Source organism: Pelodiscus sinensis, chromosome 4 (assembly GCF_052426305.1).
Source record: "Pelodiscus sinensis isolate ZL-2025 chromosome 4, ASM5242630v1, whole genome shotgun sequence".
Classification (NCBI taxonomy): Eukaryota; Metazoa; Chordata; order Testudines; family Trionychidae; genus Pelodiscus; species Pelodiscus sinensis.
Genome location: NC_143055.1, coordinates 25,113,298 through 25,131,365, shown reverse-complemented (window position 1 = coordinate 25,131,365; position 18,068 = coordinate 25,113,298). Strand labels below are relative to the sequence as shown.

The 18,068-nt window shown below is 43.0% G+C and overlaps 1 protein-coding gene across 7 annotated transcripts in view; it reads left to right on the top strand.

The window, feature by feature from the left end:
- STK32B (serine/threonine kinase 32B) overlaps nt 1-18,068 on the top strand; it is a 291,208-nt gene that overhangs the window by 257,701 nt on the left and 15,439 nt on the right. For 6 of the 7 annotated variants that reach the window (XM_014576105.4, XM_014576106.4, XM_006128198.5 and 3 more), the window contains one exon: nt 8,517-9,511. The exons of the other annotated variant lie outside the window; for it this stretch is intronic. In XM_014576105.4, the coding sequence (XP_014431591.3) occupies nt 8,517-8,655 (139 nt within the window). In that variant the 3' untranslated portion in view covers nt 8,656-9,511. Of the gene's footprint in view, nt 1-8,516; nt 9,512-18,068 lie in introns of those variants that run through there. 7 annotated transcript variants of the gene reach the window in all.

Below are 18,068 nucleotides of genomic sequence, written 5' to 3'. Positions count from 1 at the left end.
GACATTTCTTATTGTTGGAGACTGGTTACTGTTTAAGAGCTGTGGCTTCTGTTTTGTCTCTTAGGAGTGCGCATCACATACATTTTGTGTCAGGTGTTTCTAGGAGGGCAGGGAGATAGAAATGTCAATATTTATAGCCACTTTTAGGCTTCAGCTAATAGCTGTTTCTGGTTCCCTGACAGTCTGCTGCTGCTAGGAAGGAAGGAGAAGTTATATTGTCTAAGCCATCCGGCCACCACATGTTTTTTGTCTGTGAATATAAACTCTGCCTGACACATTTATGATCGTGTATGGTCAGCGTAGACTTTCCCATGCCATAATTCTGGACCTTTGTTGTGATAGCCATTCTGTGGCTCTCATGAGTCCGTTTTGATTATAGCACTTGCTGGCACACCTGATGGAAGCACAGATACGCAGCATTAAGCAAATTGGTATTATTACAAACCACACCTAAAGCCACCAGAAAACAATGACATGCCTTTCCTTTCAAGAGCCAGGAAGTAGGGGAGAGAAGAGAGGGCAGAGGAATCCCCCTGCAATGATAGATTGCTGTTCTGGGGTTGTGTCTGTTTGTCTCATGGCTTTACATCAGTACATGTCAGTGAGCTGCAGCATTGCATATATCAACCGGCAACTTCAAGAAATCATGCTGCTGTGGGTAGTCTGCTGACAACCTTTCAAAATGAGAAGGCTCTTGTGCGGACCTCACTCACCAATAGTAAAAGTAATGAGGAGTCCTGTGGCACCTTATAGACTAACTGGTTTATTGGAACATAAGCTTTCGTGGGCAAAGACCCACTTCATCAGATGCATGTAGTGGAACTTCCAGAGGCAGGTATAAATATACTGGCATACGAAAAGAGTACCAATCAAGAGTAAGGCTAGAGATAACGAGGTCAATTCAGTCAGGGAGGATGAGGACCACTTCTAGCAGCTGATGTGGAGGTGTGAACACCAAGAGAGGAGAAACTGTTTTGTAGTTGGCTAGCCATTCATAGTCTTTATTTAATCCTAAACTGATGGTATCAAATTTTCAGAATAATTGTAACTCTGCAGTTTCTCTTTGAAGTCTGTTCCTGAAGTTTTTTTATTTCAGGATGGCAACCTTTAAATCTGCTACTGTATGTCCAGGGAGACTGAAGTGTTCTCCTACAGGTTTTTGTATATTTCCATTCCTGATACCTGATTTGTGTCCAATTATTCTTTTACATAGGGACTGTCCAATTTGGCCGATGTATATAGGAGAGGGGCATTGCTGGCACATGATGGCGTATATTACATTGGTAGATGTGCAGGTGAATGAACCCATGATGGTGTGACTGATCTGGTTAGGTCCTGTGATGGTGTCACTGTTGTAGATATGAGGGCAGAGTTGGCACCGAGGTTTGATGCACAGATTGGTTCCTGAGTTAGAGTTACTGTGGTGTGGTGTATAGTTGCTGGTGAGAATTTGCTTCAGGTTGGCGGGTTATCTGTGGGCAAGGACTGGCCTGCCTCCCAAGGTCTGTGAGAGTGAGGGATCATTGTCCAGGATGGGTTGTAGTCATTCAATAGTAGTCATTCAAGGCCAGGTGGGAAATGTGTCTTTGTCTGGAATACATTTTAGAAGGCTGACTACTTCTAGGAATAATACATATACATAAGCAAGAGTCTGGAACAATTTACAAACAGGAATTAAGTATGTGGCTTTGATAGGCTAAAGAGCCAATTGGCCTTATTTAAGCTCCACAGAGACTTATTATCCTAGGGTATGTCTACACTATAGAACAAGGTCAAATTAAGCTACGCAACTTCTGGCGCTGTTCACACTGCAGGAAATGGAAGGGAGGACATTATCCCTTTGACTTCCCTTATTCCTTGAAGCAGGACTACCAGCCTGGACTGGTGTGCCCCTCTCAGTTCAAATTAGCTGTCTTAACTAGACTCGCTAATTCAAACCCTGAAAGATCAACAATGGCAGCTTTTATCTTTTCTGTAGTGTAGACATACCCCTATAGATCTGTGGGAGATTTTTAGGAGCAGTCTTCACCTTGCTTGTATACTTGTTTAAAAGGCCATCCCTAGCCTAGGAAAAACAAACATGTTTTAGTTAATCTGTTTTAAAACACTATTGTAGACTATCTTATCTTATCTTATCTGGTCAAGGTCATCTGGGAACATATTTTTAAGCATGACCTATTTTCCTAGTCTGGGTTGAATCTTAATGCTAAATTAGGTTTAATTTTTTAGATGGTGGCACATCACTTGCTGTTTTCATTTGTTTACTGTGTCTCTGGAGCCTTATTTTGCTTTGTCTATTCCCATGAAACATCTGAGATTGCAAGGCACTGTGTAGGTCACAGTACCACAACATCTGGTCTAATGTGTCTCTTGAATTCCGCTTACCAATATTTCACGTTAGTCAGTCTTTAGGTGCACCTAAACCCATTATACTTGATTGTAAAGTGTCAGTTGATGGAAAATTGTATTTGCAGACATTAACTGAACATAATTACTCAACAGGAACCATCAACCTGAATCAGTTGTCTATGGTGTATGCATGTTTTTCTGAGGATTTTAAGAAAGAGTAGGCATAAATGTCAGAAGAGTGCCAGCAGTGCAAGAAGGTATTTAAGTATGCAGGCCCATTTCCTTCAGTATTTTATCTGTAATGTTAAGCTAGAGTCAAAACATAGATCTCTGTGTATCAATTGTATTTAATTTAATTGAACAGATTTATTTGATTACCTGGTAAGCTAGTGAGCTACCACAACACACATTAGTAAGCAACGTTAGGAAGTGATGTAGCATATAGGTGATTGTGGTATATTATGAATATTGTTTTTATTGCAGTAGTGCCTAGAGCACCTTCTTTGGGTAATAGATGCTGTTCATGCATCTTAGAATTTAAGACCTTGACCTTGCAATAACACTGGTAGATCCTGTGTTCACATGGAGTTCTGATGTCACCCCCGGCATGTGAATTTGTTGTGTGCACCACTATGAAAGTGAGGTCACACATCACCTCCATGCTGGTGCACACAACATTCATCCTGCTCCGGGGTGGGAAAAATTACTGGGAACACTGCTTGCCACCCAGACAAACTGGACTTAGTGACGAATAATCACTTACACCAAAGATCACTGGCAATGTGTGAGGGGGCCTGAGGGACCACATGCCCCTCCCCAACACTGTGTGGGTAGGCGGGGAAAGGGGCCAGAGCCCCTGGGTGGCTCAGGGGATCAATGGGGAGGGGAAGGTTGGTACCCACAGCAGAGGTCAGGTACTCTCTGAAGTGGCAATGTGGCTCTGCTCCCCCAGCTTCCAGCAGAGTGGGAAGCAGAGTCATGTGGCGGGCAGCTGGGGGTGGAGCCGTGTTGCTCGACTTCCCCTTACCACTGCCAATGAGTGTGGGGGGACCCAACCCATGCTACTGCTGCCAGGCTCCTTACTAGTTCCCTGGGCTGTCGCATTCAGGGAGAGGTATTTGGACCACCCACTTAGAAGCCACAGGAGTCCCAGAAAAGTCAGAGAATCCATGACTTCCATGAGCTCCCTGAGACTTGCTGCCTTAATCACACACAGTGGCCACTTACTTTCAAATGAGCATTTCCTTTTAAAATTCTTCATTTGAATTTCACAAGATCCCCTTTTTTGTCTGATGGGTTATTTTGTTACAGGGGTATTTGCAATGTAAATGTTTGCTATTACATTATAACTGCATGCAAATAAGTGATATTACATTAGTTTTCATAAAGTTTAAACACCAAAAAATCCTTATATATTTAACAGTTACCTTGATCTATCTTCTGTATTAATACACAAGTGAATTGACCTGGTCTACCAGCGTCACACAGATGATTCAGTTTAATGCAAAATCATTGCTGCATCAGTTCTGCTATGAACTGGAACGCCTTTGTTATCTATTCCTTTAAAATTCTATGACTCTGTTATAGGGCTAGCTGCCGTTTGCTCACTGATCCGCCATATCTATTAGAGAGGAGATACTGTGCTCTCTTGTGAATCCTTGACTTTTATTCATTCCCATTGTTATTCTTTCCGTAATCTAAATTAACATTCTCGCCAAGTGAAAGTAAATATTTTCCTCCCAATGTGGAAATGAGCAACATGACACGTCTGTTTACCTAGCAAGAGGATCATGTTTTGTTTTGCTGTAAGATACAACTAATAAAAATTGAAGAAGAGACTAGGCTTTGTACATTTGCACTTCTCTGGTTGGTTAGTTTGTTTTCAGCGCATTTGTGGTAACTCCCACAAATGTTGATTATTTAGTGAGGCAAATAGCAATTTCAGCAGCAGAATTTGTATATTTCTCTTTCTTCTGTGTCTTATTCATCTTACGTCTAGACTGGTGTGTCCAGAGACTGTGTTTGGTCTTCCTCTTTTTTTTAGGAAGAAAAAATATGCTCTTGCAGGGAGCCCTGTGTACTTTGTTCTACGAGGAATAAGGGGCCATATGGCAGAAAAGCCTCTTCTGGAAAAGCTATTAGAAAAAGCGGAGTGCAAGTTGAGTAGCTTTTTTCAGCAAAGGACTGTAGTCTGGACCTAGCCATCTGTAGCTAGGAAAAAAAGCTGGCTGATGAGAACTAAATTCAGTGATGCAGGTATAAGGCAAACAATAACATTCAGTTATGATCTGCAAAATACTCCTAAATTGTTCAGGTTCACAAATATTTAGAACAGCAAAAGCCAGTTCCTAAGGAAGGGGAGGAAAAAATGTTAAGGTATGTCTATACAGCAAAGTTATTTCGAAATAACAGTCATTATTTCGAAATAACTTTACTAGCGTCTACACAACCAAACCGCTATTTTAAAATTAATTCGAAATAGCAGAGTGCTTATTTCGAATTTGGTAAACCTCATTCTACGAGGAATAACGCCAAATTCGAAATAGCTATTTCAAAATAAGTGCTGTGTAGACACTTATATCGAAATAGGGGGCCTCCAGCCTTCCCAGGGTGCCCTGGTGGCCAGTCCAGCATCAACCAAGAACACTCCTCTCCCTCCCTCTCCCCTGAGCCCTTAAAGGGGTTGACTCTGGCCACAGTGCCTGTGTCAGCTTCAAGCCTGCCAGCTCAGAGCCAGCAGTCACTGCCCCTGACCCAGTGGCCCCAAAACAAGAGCCAGCAAGCCACTGGCAGCCAGCCCTCCACCGCTCCCCAGGAGCAGTCTGCCAGCTCCCAGGAGCCTTCCAGGGCCCGGAGAAGGTGGGCACCTTCCTGGTCCATGGTGGAGATCATGGACCTTATTCAGGATTGGGGAGGATGCCCCTAACATCCATGATCTCTGAACTAGACAGAGGAACGCGGCCATTTATGGCAGGATAGCTGCCAGCCTGGCCACCAAAGGCCAGGAGTGGGTTTGCATGAAAATCAAGGTGGTTCAGCGAGACCCCCAACCCTGAGCCCTAAGCTTCCCCCCCCCTTCTGCCCTTAGTTTCCCCCTTCCAGCTCCCTCCTCCCAGGTTCCCCCCTCCCCTCTCCCACCCTCTCTTCTCCCCTCTCCTGCCTCCTTTCCCCAGTCTCACCAGAGTTTCATTGCCCCCACCCACCCAGTTTTGTTAAATAAAGAGAGTTTGTGTTCATGAAAATACATGTATTTTATTTGACATCAGGAAGGGGGGTTAGGGAGGGGTAAATGGAAGGATGTGAGGGAGGAATGAGGCACAAGCCCCTAGTGGGGCACACAAGGGAGACTGCTACTGCCTGCAGAACGTGCTGCCAGGCTCGCAGCAACACGTCCAGGAGAAGCACCAGAGTGCCCAGGGGCAGCACTGGCTCCATGCTGCAGAGTGCTGTGGTGACCTGAGTGAGGGGAACCAGAGCACGCAAAGAAAAAAATGCTTTGCTGTCCCTCAGTGAGGTAGGCAAGCAAGCAGGGAAACCTTAGTACCGGCTGTCCAAGGGGGGTCCCTTTAAGCACAGTTCTCAGATAGCCTCAGGCAGCAGCCACACAAGGTAACTCCTGAACTGATGCCCTGCCAGAACCGGTTCTGGCCAGCCTTAAATGCAATTCAGCGTCCTATCAGTGTGGATGCACTATTTCGAAATAGCAAAATGTTTTTTCAAAATACATTTTGTGTATAGATGCGTTATTTCAAAATAAGCTATTTCCAAATAACTATTTCGAAATAAAATATTTCAAAATAACGCTGTAGTGTAGACAAACTCTTAGAAAATGCAGACAGAGAATGTATCATGCTTAATTCTTATGTTCTGCAGTGGTAGCCACACATCAAGCCAACCTGTTTATTGTCTAAGAAGTTATATTGATCTATATCTCTATATTTATATATATTGGTTAGTCTTTTTTTTTTTTTTTTTTTTTTGAGACTCTAAGGTGCCACAGGACCACTCATTGTCCAAGAAGTTAGCTTACTTATTGATATTTTCTTCTATTGCAGACAGCCATTGTCTGCAATTGATGGTAAAATGATGGCACTAAAAATAACGAGGGAAGGATTCAAAGGGAGCCTATTATTTTTATAGGATATGTACACAATGCAGGTCCTGAATATTACTTTTTTAAAATTGTCCTATATTACATTGTGTGTACTCATGGGGGAGGGAGGTATATGAGCTTCCAGCAGAAGCAAACAAAGAATTGCTGTAGCATCTAAAAAAGCCAGTTGCTGAGTCAGAAAAGAAATAGAAAGAAATAGAATCTGAGCCCCCCATCTGCATTTCATTGTCTTGTCAGCATAATTTTAAAATTATGACACTTAAGTATCATAGCCTGTTTTTTAAGGATTTTCTTTTCACCCTGACTGAAACCATTTGCCAACAAAAGAAGACCAGGAACAAAAATTGTTACGTGAAATGGAGACGTGCTCTCCACACTATTCTGCAGCATCCACTCAGTGGCATTATTGAGCTTCATTCTCAGGACCAGCCTGTGAATTGCACCCTGTAGCAATGGGCAGTGGGCATGTGCTGAGACTGGACATGGAATGACCCTCTAGTGAAGCCCAAAATGATCCTAGTGAGCAACTGCTAGCAGCTCACCTGTTTGCTCCCCAGCAAACCTCTCCTGTTTCCCCCAGTGATTTACCAGAGACTGGAGTAATTAGTTTGGCCAGCTGTGTTGTCACAGCAACCAGCGGGTGAACAAACAGTGTATCAAACAGTGGGAAGACTTAGTGAGCTCTCACTTGCCCGAGACCCCCACATCAGGTTTGCAGTTAGCACCCTTCTCCATTTAAAGCACTGGGGAATGCTGATGTCAGGGACTCGAACCCAGATGGCATCCGTTCGTTGTCTGACCGCAAAGAGACAGGCAACACCAGCAAGGTTTAATCATAAGCTCTTTATTGAAGAGTGCACACAACAATAGAGAGCGGCCCGTCTCCAAAGAGAACAAGCCCCAATTTTATTAACAGGTAGGCTTATATAGACAGTTCCGTCGTGTCATAGACTACTCGGCTAAGCAACCCACCCCTCTTTATCAGTTAGAAACTTCTAGTATCCATGCACACATGGCCAACTATACATCATGGCCTTAAGCAATTCATAAAGCATCAGCAACTTTCTTATCAGCCCAGAAGACAAGTACCAGGCAACAAGGAGACAGTTTGTTAAGACCAAAAGGAGAACATAAACAGGGAGTTTGGAACAAACAGGGGAAGAGCAGAAACAGGGAGTTTCCTTATCAGTTCTCAAAACAAACTGTTCCTCATCACAGCAGGTACAAGAATGCAGCTTTTTACATATCTTGCTTTTGCAACTTAAGCAAGCACGGCTCCAGTTCTGCCCAGGGACTACCCAAAAACCTTTGTTACGTCTGCTTTAGCATAACTGCACTAGGCCCAATATTCTAGGGCCTAACACTGGGGTACGTTACCACGTCACGTGTACATTCAGAGCACTGCACAGACAAAGGTGTCAGTCTTCATGGAGCCCTGGGATAGTGCCATCATCACCCTCGTGTCACACTTGGAGAAGAGGGCTGAGCACTTCAGTGATGCACTGCCACTCAGTGAGTCAGAGCCGCTGATTTCCAACCCTGGGTAAAGCCAGGCAAGTACTGTTTGGCCCCAGTTAAAATGGTAGGTAATTGCCACTACAGTAATCCCTTAGTCATTTGGGTCAGTATGGGAGAGTGAGCGGAGCCATGGCTACTTCTTTACACACTCCTTTTTCCTCCCTCCCCCACACATTCCTTGTAGAGGAGAGACCCAACTGGGGCAGAGTGGTAAGAGGGGAGGGGGGGAAAGGAGGCCCTTTCCTTGACTAGCTGTTTTCCTTGAATGGAAGCAGGATCAAGCCACGAGAGAATACATTAAAAGCCACCGCACCTCTCAAAAGGTGGAGTTCCCCACTGGTAGATAAATAAGAAAAGTGAAAAAAGGGGTAGAGAGAAGGCTAGGGATGGCAAAGAGATCGAACAGGTGTAACTGAGGGCACAACTGGGCCCTGTGTACCATGGAATATGTAGCTATCCCTAAACCAGTTGGCACAGTGCTATGATATGATGATTTGTCCACAATTGTTATATGTATAATTTTAATCCCTGGTAGACTGAGAAGACAGCAGGAACAAAGTGGGCAGACATCTAGTCTGGAGAGCAGAGCATCCCTTCAGACACAAGGAAAACTTCAGGATGGGCGCAACAACAACCTTCTTGGACATGGGTGCACAAAAGGCTGCAGCAGCTAGTTGGACACACCTCTTGTTGCAGTTTACCACTGAAAGGCCAGTGAAGGCTCATCTCTGTGCACAGCTTGATATTTTGCCTTCCCTGCAGGAAAACTAACTCCTATGAAAAGGGCAATCCCATTGCTGAGTACAACAAAGATACAAAGCACACAAATTGGGAGCTCAATTTACACAGATGTCACTGTTCCTTTTTTGACCATGGTACCAGACAAATTACCATTAGCAGCAAAACATAAGTGTTTTATATGTTGCCCCTTCTTTTGTAACCTCTTCAAAATCCTGGAACAAAACTTGAAACAGTTCATTTGGACATTTCTCCGAGGTTATCAGATTTCTGGTTACTTGCAGGTACAGTGTTGTGTCAGGGCCAGCTTTGTCCTTTAAGATCTGACATTATCCAGTGAAATACTCTGCCATTTCTGTTAATTAAAACAATCCACTGAAACTGGATACTGGAATTTTGTGAGACTGCTACACAGTGTGAACATTTACCATCGAGGTCATAAATGTATGTATACAATGTAAATATATGTAATGTAGCGTGAAATAGACCAAATATCTAAATTTAATTTAACTACCTGAAGTGAGTTGAAATAGCATGAATGTATTCACATTGTTCTTTACACTTTATACATTCTGCTTGATAGTCAAAGACTTGATCTTTGTCTCATTAAAGTCAGTGAAGTTTGCTGTTGATTTTAGTGGAGGCAGAATCAGACATATTGATAGTGTATTATTATGAAGGTGAAAGATCATCGTTAGGATGCGCAAGCTAGAACTAAAAATCTGAAAACTAAAAATGTTAGAAATTTGCTCATGTCCATAATGTTTAGAAAGAAAGGTGTTATAAACTGTGAAAAAGTAATGTGTCTTGTTTCCACTTATCAGTTCTGGTTAAGAAATGTCTTGAGTAGGGAAAAATACATCCTCTTAGGAATAATGTTGATACAAAACACTTTTTAAAAACAAAATTGTTGACACCTCCATATATTTATGGTACTTTTATAATTTGGTACATTCTCATTTTGTTAATAAATGCATAATTGTTCTGCTGTACTGTGCTTTTAATATTTTTAAGATCAACATCTGTAAGCCAATTTCCACTTTCAACTTTTTAAAAAAAATAAATTAGACTTTTTAGAAGTGATGATAAGCATATTTTCTTTATAGTACTTTCTTTACAGTACTTTCTATATGTATTGATTATAACTTAATTTTTTACACAAATCCTATTTTTTCTTTATAAACTGAGTCTATTTTTAGATTTGGTTACATATTATATATAATTTTTGGCATAAAACTTTCATAATTCAGATTTGTACAGCTCCATGAACTTATGCAGCTTTCCCATGAATAACTTAACAGCTTACAAGTCTAGTGTAGTGAAATAGAATGACTTTAGATCTGTCATCTGAAAATGATGTTTGTTAATTGCTTAGCTATGGCATAGATTGGAATAAACACAAATTCAAGATAAGGATCTGAATTTTTTCTCGGCCCACAGAGGGCAACTTTCATTGTCCAAAATAAATTTTTTTGCTTATCCTTTTTTTAGAATAATCTTGTTCTTGCTTAAAGTTTGTTTCTCTTAACAGGAAGCACAACTGATACAATTTCACATGGTTCCTAGAGACTCCCATATTCCTACTGTAATTTAAATGAACATACAGGAAATGATCATGCAAGTACACATATGAGTGACTTCTTTTTGAGTAGTCCCATAAAAGAGAACGGTACTACTCACATTAGTAAATGTTTGCTGGATCAGTCCTATCTATGAAATTTATAGGTAGCACCATGAAATACTTGTAATACATGATGGAGCCAGAACAATGGTAATACACATTGTAATCATGATTGTTTGGAGTGAAATTATATTTCTGTTACCATTGCCTATATTTGGGCTTGTGCATCATTGGCAACATAAGGGATTCTGTGTGCCTGCGGCAAGATGTAAGGAAAGTAATGATCCACTCCAGAATTTCTTTATATCAAAATTTCATCAACAAGCAACTGAGGATTTGTCCTGAGGTTGAGATATAATTAGCAAGAGGAGCAGACAGCCAAATAAGGTCTGATCCTGCAAGTTTGCTGAAGCCAAGAGGGATTTACACCTCATAGAAGATACTTAGGCTCTCACTGTGTAGTCCTCCAGTGTGTAGTTCTGCTCTTAAACAGGCACTTGGAGGGGAGGGGGTCCATGCTCAGTGCTGCTCCATTTAGGAAGCAAATATGTTCACTTTTCATGAAAGCTCATGGACCTAGTATTCACCCTTCTCCAACCAATCTGCATTCACTGGATGCTGAAAGGCTAGCTAGGTTCTTGCCATTCTGCACACCATCATTACCAGCAAACTTTCTGGAGGTCAATCTGTGGCCTCCAGTTTCTCCTGTAGAAGCTTGCTGATTTCCAGCTATAACACCTGTGCAAAATCATAACCATCCACATATTTGTGCCAGTGTAGGTGATTGGCCCAAAATTGGATTGTCTGGTGATGATGCCGAAGAAGATAAGAGACCCAGCTGCCACTGCTGTCAAGGTGGTAAGAATAGTAACTCATTTCTATCACTCCAGATGAGAATTAAACCAGCTCTCAAGCAGTAGAGCCAAGAGAGCATTTGATATAGTTACTTTGGAGATCACACCCATACTTTGGACTCAACTCAACTCCTCTTGAAGTCAATCGGCATCTTTCCATTGATTTTAATTTGAACTCTCTGATTTCCAGCATAAGGTAATAGAAGATTAAAGAGCAAAAGAAAGTTAATTTATCCTCTAAATGTGCTTCATATCTCCTTGATGTCATACACCTGTATTTAGTAACAGAAATGGGAACAGGAAAAAGAGGCCTGGACAAGCTGAAGATGAGTCATGGATAATTATTCCAAAACACAAGGATGACCAGGAGAGGTCAAAGGGTATGTCTACACTACAATGTTAGTTCGAACAAACGGACGTTAGTTCGAACTAACATTCATAGCCGCTACACTAGCGCTCCGCTAGTTCGAATTTGAATCGAACTAGCGGAGCGCTTAGTTCGAACTAGGTAATCCTCATTTTACGAGGATTAAGCCTAGTTCGAACTAGCTAGTTCGAATTAAGGGGTGTGTAGCCCCTTAATTCGAACTAGTGGGAGGCTAGCCCTCCCCAGGTTTCCCTGGTGGCCACTCTGGCCAACACCAGAGAAACTCTATGCCCCCTTCCCGGCCCCGGACCCCTTAAAGGGGCACGGGCTGGCTACGGTGCCCATGCCAGGTGCAAGCCTGCCAGCACCCAGCCAGCAGACCCTGCACCTGGCACGGCTCGAGCCACCCACCCGATGTCCCCCAGCCCACCCCCTCTTCCCGGGACCAGGCTGGCATCTCCCGGGGGCTTGCCCTGGACCGCAAGAGGCAGGCACCCGCCTGGGCTAGTGCGGACATTGTGGACCTCGTCCACGACCTCCGCACTAGGCACAGGAAAGTGGCCGTCTAGGGCAGGAGAGCTGCCAGCCTGGCCACCCAGGAGCAGGTGTGCATGAAAATCAAGGGGGTCCACTGAGACCCCCGACCCTGAGCCCTGAGCTTACAATGGCCGTCCTGGGTCAGACCAAAGGTCCATCTAGCCCAGTAGCCTGTCTGCCGACAGCGGCCAACCCTAGGGACCCTGGAGGGGATGGACCGAAGACAGTGACCAAGCCATTTGTCTCGTGCCATCCCTCTCCAGCCTTCCACAAACTTTGGGCAGGGACACCACTCCTACCCCCTGGTTAAGACTACTCCATGGACCCAACCTCCATGACTTGATCTCACTTCCCTTTCAACTCTGTTCTAGTTGTAGCCTTCACAGCCTCCTGCAGCAAGGAGTTCCGCAGGTGAACTATTTGCTTTGTGAAGAACAACAACTTTCTCTTACTAGTTTCAAGCCTGCTACCCATTCCTTTCCTTTGGTGTCCTCTAGTCCTTCTTTATGGGAACTCAGGAAGAACTTTTCTGAATGCACTCTCTCCACCCAACCCCTGCTTTTAGAGACCTCTATTCTGTCCCCGCTCCATCTCCTCTTTTCTAAGCTGAACAGTCCCAGCCTCTGTAGCCTCTCTTCATCTGGGACCTGTTCCCAACCCCTGATCATGTTAGTTGCCCTCCCCTCTCCCAGCCTTTCTCTTCCCCTCTCCCACCTCCTTTTCCCAGTCTCCCCCAGTTTTGTTCAATAAAGACAGAGTCAATGTTGGAAGAAACGTTATCTTTATTTTGTACATCAATAAGAAGGGGGGCTAGGGAAGGGTAAGTGGAAGGAGGTGAGGGAGGAATGGGGTACGAGCCCCCGATGGGGAGGACTGGGCTGGCTCTGCGGGCTTCTGGGGGTGGAAGCTCTCCTGCAGCCCCCCGATTGCCCCCTCTCTCCAGATGGCAGCCTGCGGCAAGTGCAGCCGGGCTGATGGCCGAGTGCTGTGATGTGCCCAGTGTGGGTACTCTGGGCACTCCAAGCCAGAACTTCTTTGCAAGCGGGGCACCCCTTAGAACTGTGTGTCCGGGGTGGGGGTTGGGACCCTTTAAGCGCAGCCCTTGGCTAGCCTGAGACAGCATCTCCACGCTCTAAGTCCTCCTCTTATGCCCTGCTGGCACTGCTTCCGGCCATCCATAAGCCCTGTTCAGAGTCCACTCAATGTGGACTTGCTAGTTCGAATTAGCAAAACGCTAATTCGAACTAGTTTTTAGTTGTAGACGCGTTAGTTCGAATTAGCTTAGTTCGAATTAACTAATTCGAACTAAGTTAGTTCGAACTAGCGCTGTAGTGTAGACGTACCCAAAGTGAGGAAGAAATACAACTGAAAGGGCTCCCCAGGGCTCAATCATCCTTTATAACTTTACCATCCTGCATGATCTCAGATCACTGGGCTTGTCTGGTTTATTCAAGGCAGAGCAATACTTTATTTCCGGTGTAAAATATCTGAGACATCTTTGAGCAGACTAGGGTGTGGGTCTAAACAGCTTGTTGGTATTTTTTATGACCATATTTTAGTGCAGTGGCACTTGCTTTTGTAAATTTCAGAGCTGAAGATACACAACCCCACAATAGTTCCAGGGCAATATGTGCCGGATACTATCTTCTAATCAGTTTTCTCTTTCTGTGTTGGATATTAAATATCAGCACATTACCTACAGCGTTCGAGTATTGTCTTGCAATAGAAATGGCTCATCTGCAAGCATGACAAAAATGATAAAGGGACAATTACCAGGACTTTGGTCGTGGATCCTAGGACACTTTGGGCAAGTACCTCAAAGAATTATATAATCCAGTCTGTCTCATAGGCAGCAATTCATTTAGCTAAATAATTTAGCTTTTTTTCTGGTTGCAGAATGCATACAATCACAATTTTGAAATTGCTTGGTCAAAATTGTTTACATATTTTAGATTCTTACTTTATAGTAAAAATTCTGACTTGATAATAAATAGAGGCCTGTGACTATTTGAATTGTGTTGATGAATTATTAGTGGGTAGATAAGTCACCTGACATGATTTCCATGGCCTCATTGGATGAGTGCACAAATACCTCTAGTCTACATCTACACTGCAGGTCTACGTCTAGACTGGCATGATTTTCTGGAAATGCTTTTAACGGAGAAGTTTTCCGTTAAAAGCATTTTCGGAAAAGAGCATCTAGATTGGCATGGACGCTTTTCTGCAAAAGCACTTCTTGTGGAAAAGCGTCTGTGCCAATCTAGACGCACTTTTCTGCAAAAAAGCCCCGATCACCATTTTTGCGATCGGGGCTTTTTAGTGGAAAACAAATATCAGCTGTCTACACTAGCCCTTTTGCGCAAAAGTTTTGCGCAAAAGGGACTTTTGCCCGAACGGGAGCAGCATAGTATTTCCGCAAAACGTACTGATTTCTTACAGTAGGAAGTCAGTGCTTTTGCGGAAATTCAAGAGCCAGTGTAGACAGCTGGCAAGTATTTCCGGAAAAGCAGCTGATTTTCCGGAAAAACTGGCCAGTCTAGACACAGCCCAGGCTTCTTGCACAAGAACTATTTTGTGCAAGCATTCTTGTGCAAAAGGTCTTGTGCAAGAGCACATCCACACTGCCATGTGCTTTTGTGCAAGAGCTGTGCTTTTGCGCAAGAGTGTTTATGGCAGTGTAGACACTCTCTTGAGCAAGAACGCTCTGATGGCCATTTTAGATTATACCAAACTGGGTGGGGTTGCAACTTCTTTGGAGGACATAATTCAAAATGACCTTAGCAAGTTAGAGAAATGGTCAGAGGTAAACAGGATGAAGTTTAATAAAGAGAAATGCAAAGTGCTCCATTTAGGAAGGAACAATCAGTTCCATACATACAAGATGGGAAGCGACTGTCTAGGAAGGAGCATGGCGGAAAGGGATCTAGGGGTCATCGTGGACCACAAGTTGAATATGAGTCAACAGTGTGATGCTGTTGCAGAAAAAGCAAATATGATTCTAGGTTGTATCAACAGGTGTGTTGTAAGCAAAACTCGTGAAGTCATTCTGCCGCTCTACTCTGCACTAGTTAGGCCTCAGCTGGAGTACTGTGTCCAGTTCTGGGCGCCACATTTCAAGAAAGATGTGGAGAAATTGGAAAGGGTACAGAGAAGAGCGACAAGAATGATTAAAGGTCTAGAGAACATGACCTATGAAGCCAGGCTTCATGAACTGGGCTTGTTTAGTTTGGAAAAAAGAAGATTAAGGGGGGACATGATAGCGGTTTTCAAATATCTAAAAGGGTGTCACAAGGAGGAAGGAGAAAATTTGTTCCTCTTGGTTTCTGAGGACAGGACATGGAGTAATGGGCTTAAAGTGCAGCAAGGGAGGTTTAGATTGGACATTAGGAAAAAAATCCTAACTGTCAGGGTGGTCAAATATTGGAATAAATTGCCAAGGGAAGTGGTGGAATCTCCCTCTCTGGAGATATTTAAGAACAGGTTAGATAGACATCTGTCAAGGATGGTGTAGACGGAGCTTGGTCCTGCCTTGAGGGCAGGGGGCTGGACTCGATGACCTCTCAAGGTCCCTTCCAGTCCTATGATTCTATGTCCAGTGTGAATTCATTTAACACCATTCAGCAATCATGCCTATGTGCCTATTCAGGGGTATAATGGAGCAAAAGGAGTCTTCTTCATTCATCTGCATAAGATACAAGTTGAACATTTCTAATCCTGCACTTTCTGGTCTGGCAACATCTGTGGTCAAGCGGGATTTTAGTTAGCCAGATGTCCACTGATCATGGGTTTGACCAAGTTTCCCGCAGTCCCATAAAATTTCTTTACAGCCACCAGTCCTAATTCTCAGTGTTCTGTGCTGTTATTTAGCTCTAATTTACCCCTAAATGTCTTCTAAGAGACCCCTGAGCAGTGAAAGTGGCGGTAATGCTGCTAAACAATATTGACTTTCATGGTTGGGCAAATTCTCTGGTTTTACACTGGTCAGGTCCCGAGGGTGCTGGACTAGAGATGTTTAGCCTATATTTGTATAGAAGATAGCACCAAAAATAGAGCAACTTCTGCAGCTGACTACTCTCCATAGCATGCAGGCAGGAGGAGAGTGGGCATTAGCTAGAAGTACAGAAAGCCTTAGCTCCAATCCACCAACGGTCTAGTCAGTACATCTTAGCCTGCGCATCGGGGGAATCATCTACACTCAGTCCTATGTGTTTATATTATAGGAATGATACAGCTGACTTTCCCTACAGAGTAATCCCAATCTGGTACCAAGTGTGAGACTGATGCAGCACAACCCCATTCAGGTCCTTGCCCAGGGCTTGTAGCAAACCGTTGATTTAGCTCTTACAATCTGACTCAATATTCATGGAAATCTTTTTGTGGAATCTACTTTTCATATGAGACTCTGTGAGAGACTGATCTGATTTTTAAACAAGTATTTTGCAATTAGACTTCTGGCATGTACTGTGATCGCTAAATAATAATGAAGCTGTTATGCAAATTGTGATTAATCATCTTTGCTTCCATCACAGTTATGTTCCTTCTCTATTACTGATTGGATCAACTTTTATTTTTTATTTTTTGGCCAGCAGGAAAAATTGTTTTGATATTTTTAGCAATCATTTAGTAATGCAAATTAGGTTGTTATAATCATGTTTATGAGAAAACACACACTCCAATCAGGATCTTAATAGTGACTGATATTAGTTATGCTGTCTATGGTAATGAACTTAGCTCAGTTCATTTTTTATTTTTAATTTGTAAGAAAGAATATGTCTAATCAATTAGAGCATTTTCACAAAATAGCTAAGCAGTCATCACAAGTCCTTTCAGAGAGTCAAATATAACATTTTAAATACAGAAAGTTTCTATTGTTCAGAGATTTGATTTTAAAAAATTAATGAAGCATCATATAAAGGTCCTAAGACATACATGGTATTTAACATGCCTTAGAGGAAAACAGACCTTATGACAAATAAAGCCACTCCACAAGCCCAACCCTGGAAACATTTTTGCACATGAATAAGTGGACTCTGATGAGCAGTTCCATTGACTAATGCATGGAACAAAATGACTCACATGAATACATTTACTCAGAGGCATAAATGTTTCCTGGTTTAGGCCCAACTTGGAATTTAAGTTATGGAAAAAAGTGTTTGTGTTTCTGGGGTTGGACAGAGATTTCACTTGAAAAATGTCCTTTTTTAATTATAAACAATTTTGTGTTCTTGAAATTTTGCAGCAGTGGTTATTTTTTTTACATGAAGAAGAATCCAGTAGAATTTTATTAGCAATTATAACTTCCTTATGCGATTTTAAACCAGAACATTGAATTCAACAGCAGGGATTGCATTTTCCTTCCAGTACTTTGAGATAATTTCCAGAGAGCCTTATTCAATTTTTGGTTTAGGTTTATATTGTCCCGGTTAGAGACATATTATGCCAAACATAAAAGCCACTTGCTGCCCCAAGGAATTTACATGCTAAATATTTGAGATATAACATAAAGTTAGTACTATGCAAATGGAGCAAAGGTTGGTTAGAGAAGCAGCTATCAGTAAAATCATTGTAGGTATAATAGGTGACAGTTAAATACAGCCTTATTGCATTGTTCTCTTTTAAATTCTATACCACTTTACACACACATGAATATTCAACTTTCACTTGTATGAAGTTGTATGAAGTACAGGTTGAGCCTCTATAAACTGAGACTCTCTGATCTGGCTACATCCGTGGTCCAGAAGGACCGAGGATGTTCCAGGACCAGAGAATCCCAATGGAGGGCTGGTGGCTAGGCTGCCAGATGGGACCGGAGGAGCCCAGTGTGCCCCAGCGAGGCTGCCTGCTGGGACTGGGAGCCTGGCGTGCTGGGAGCTGGGCTTCCCAGCTCAGCAGGAAAGGTCAGGGGATCGGCAGGGCAGTGGGGCTGTTGGCAGGGATGCGAGCCAGCCAGGAGGTCAGTGTCTGGTCCAG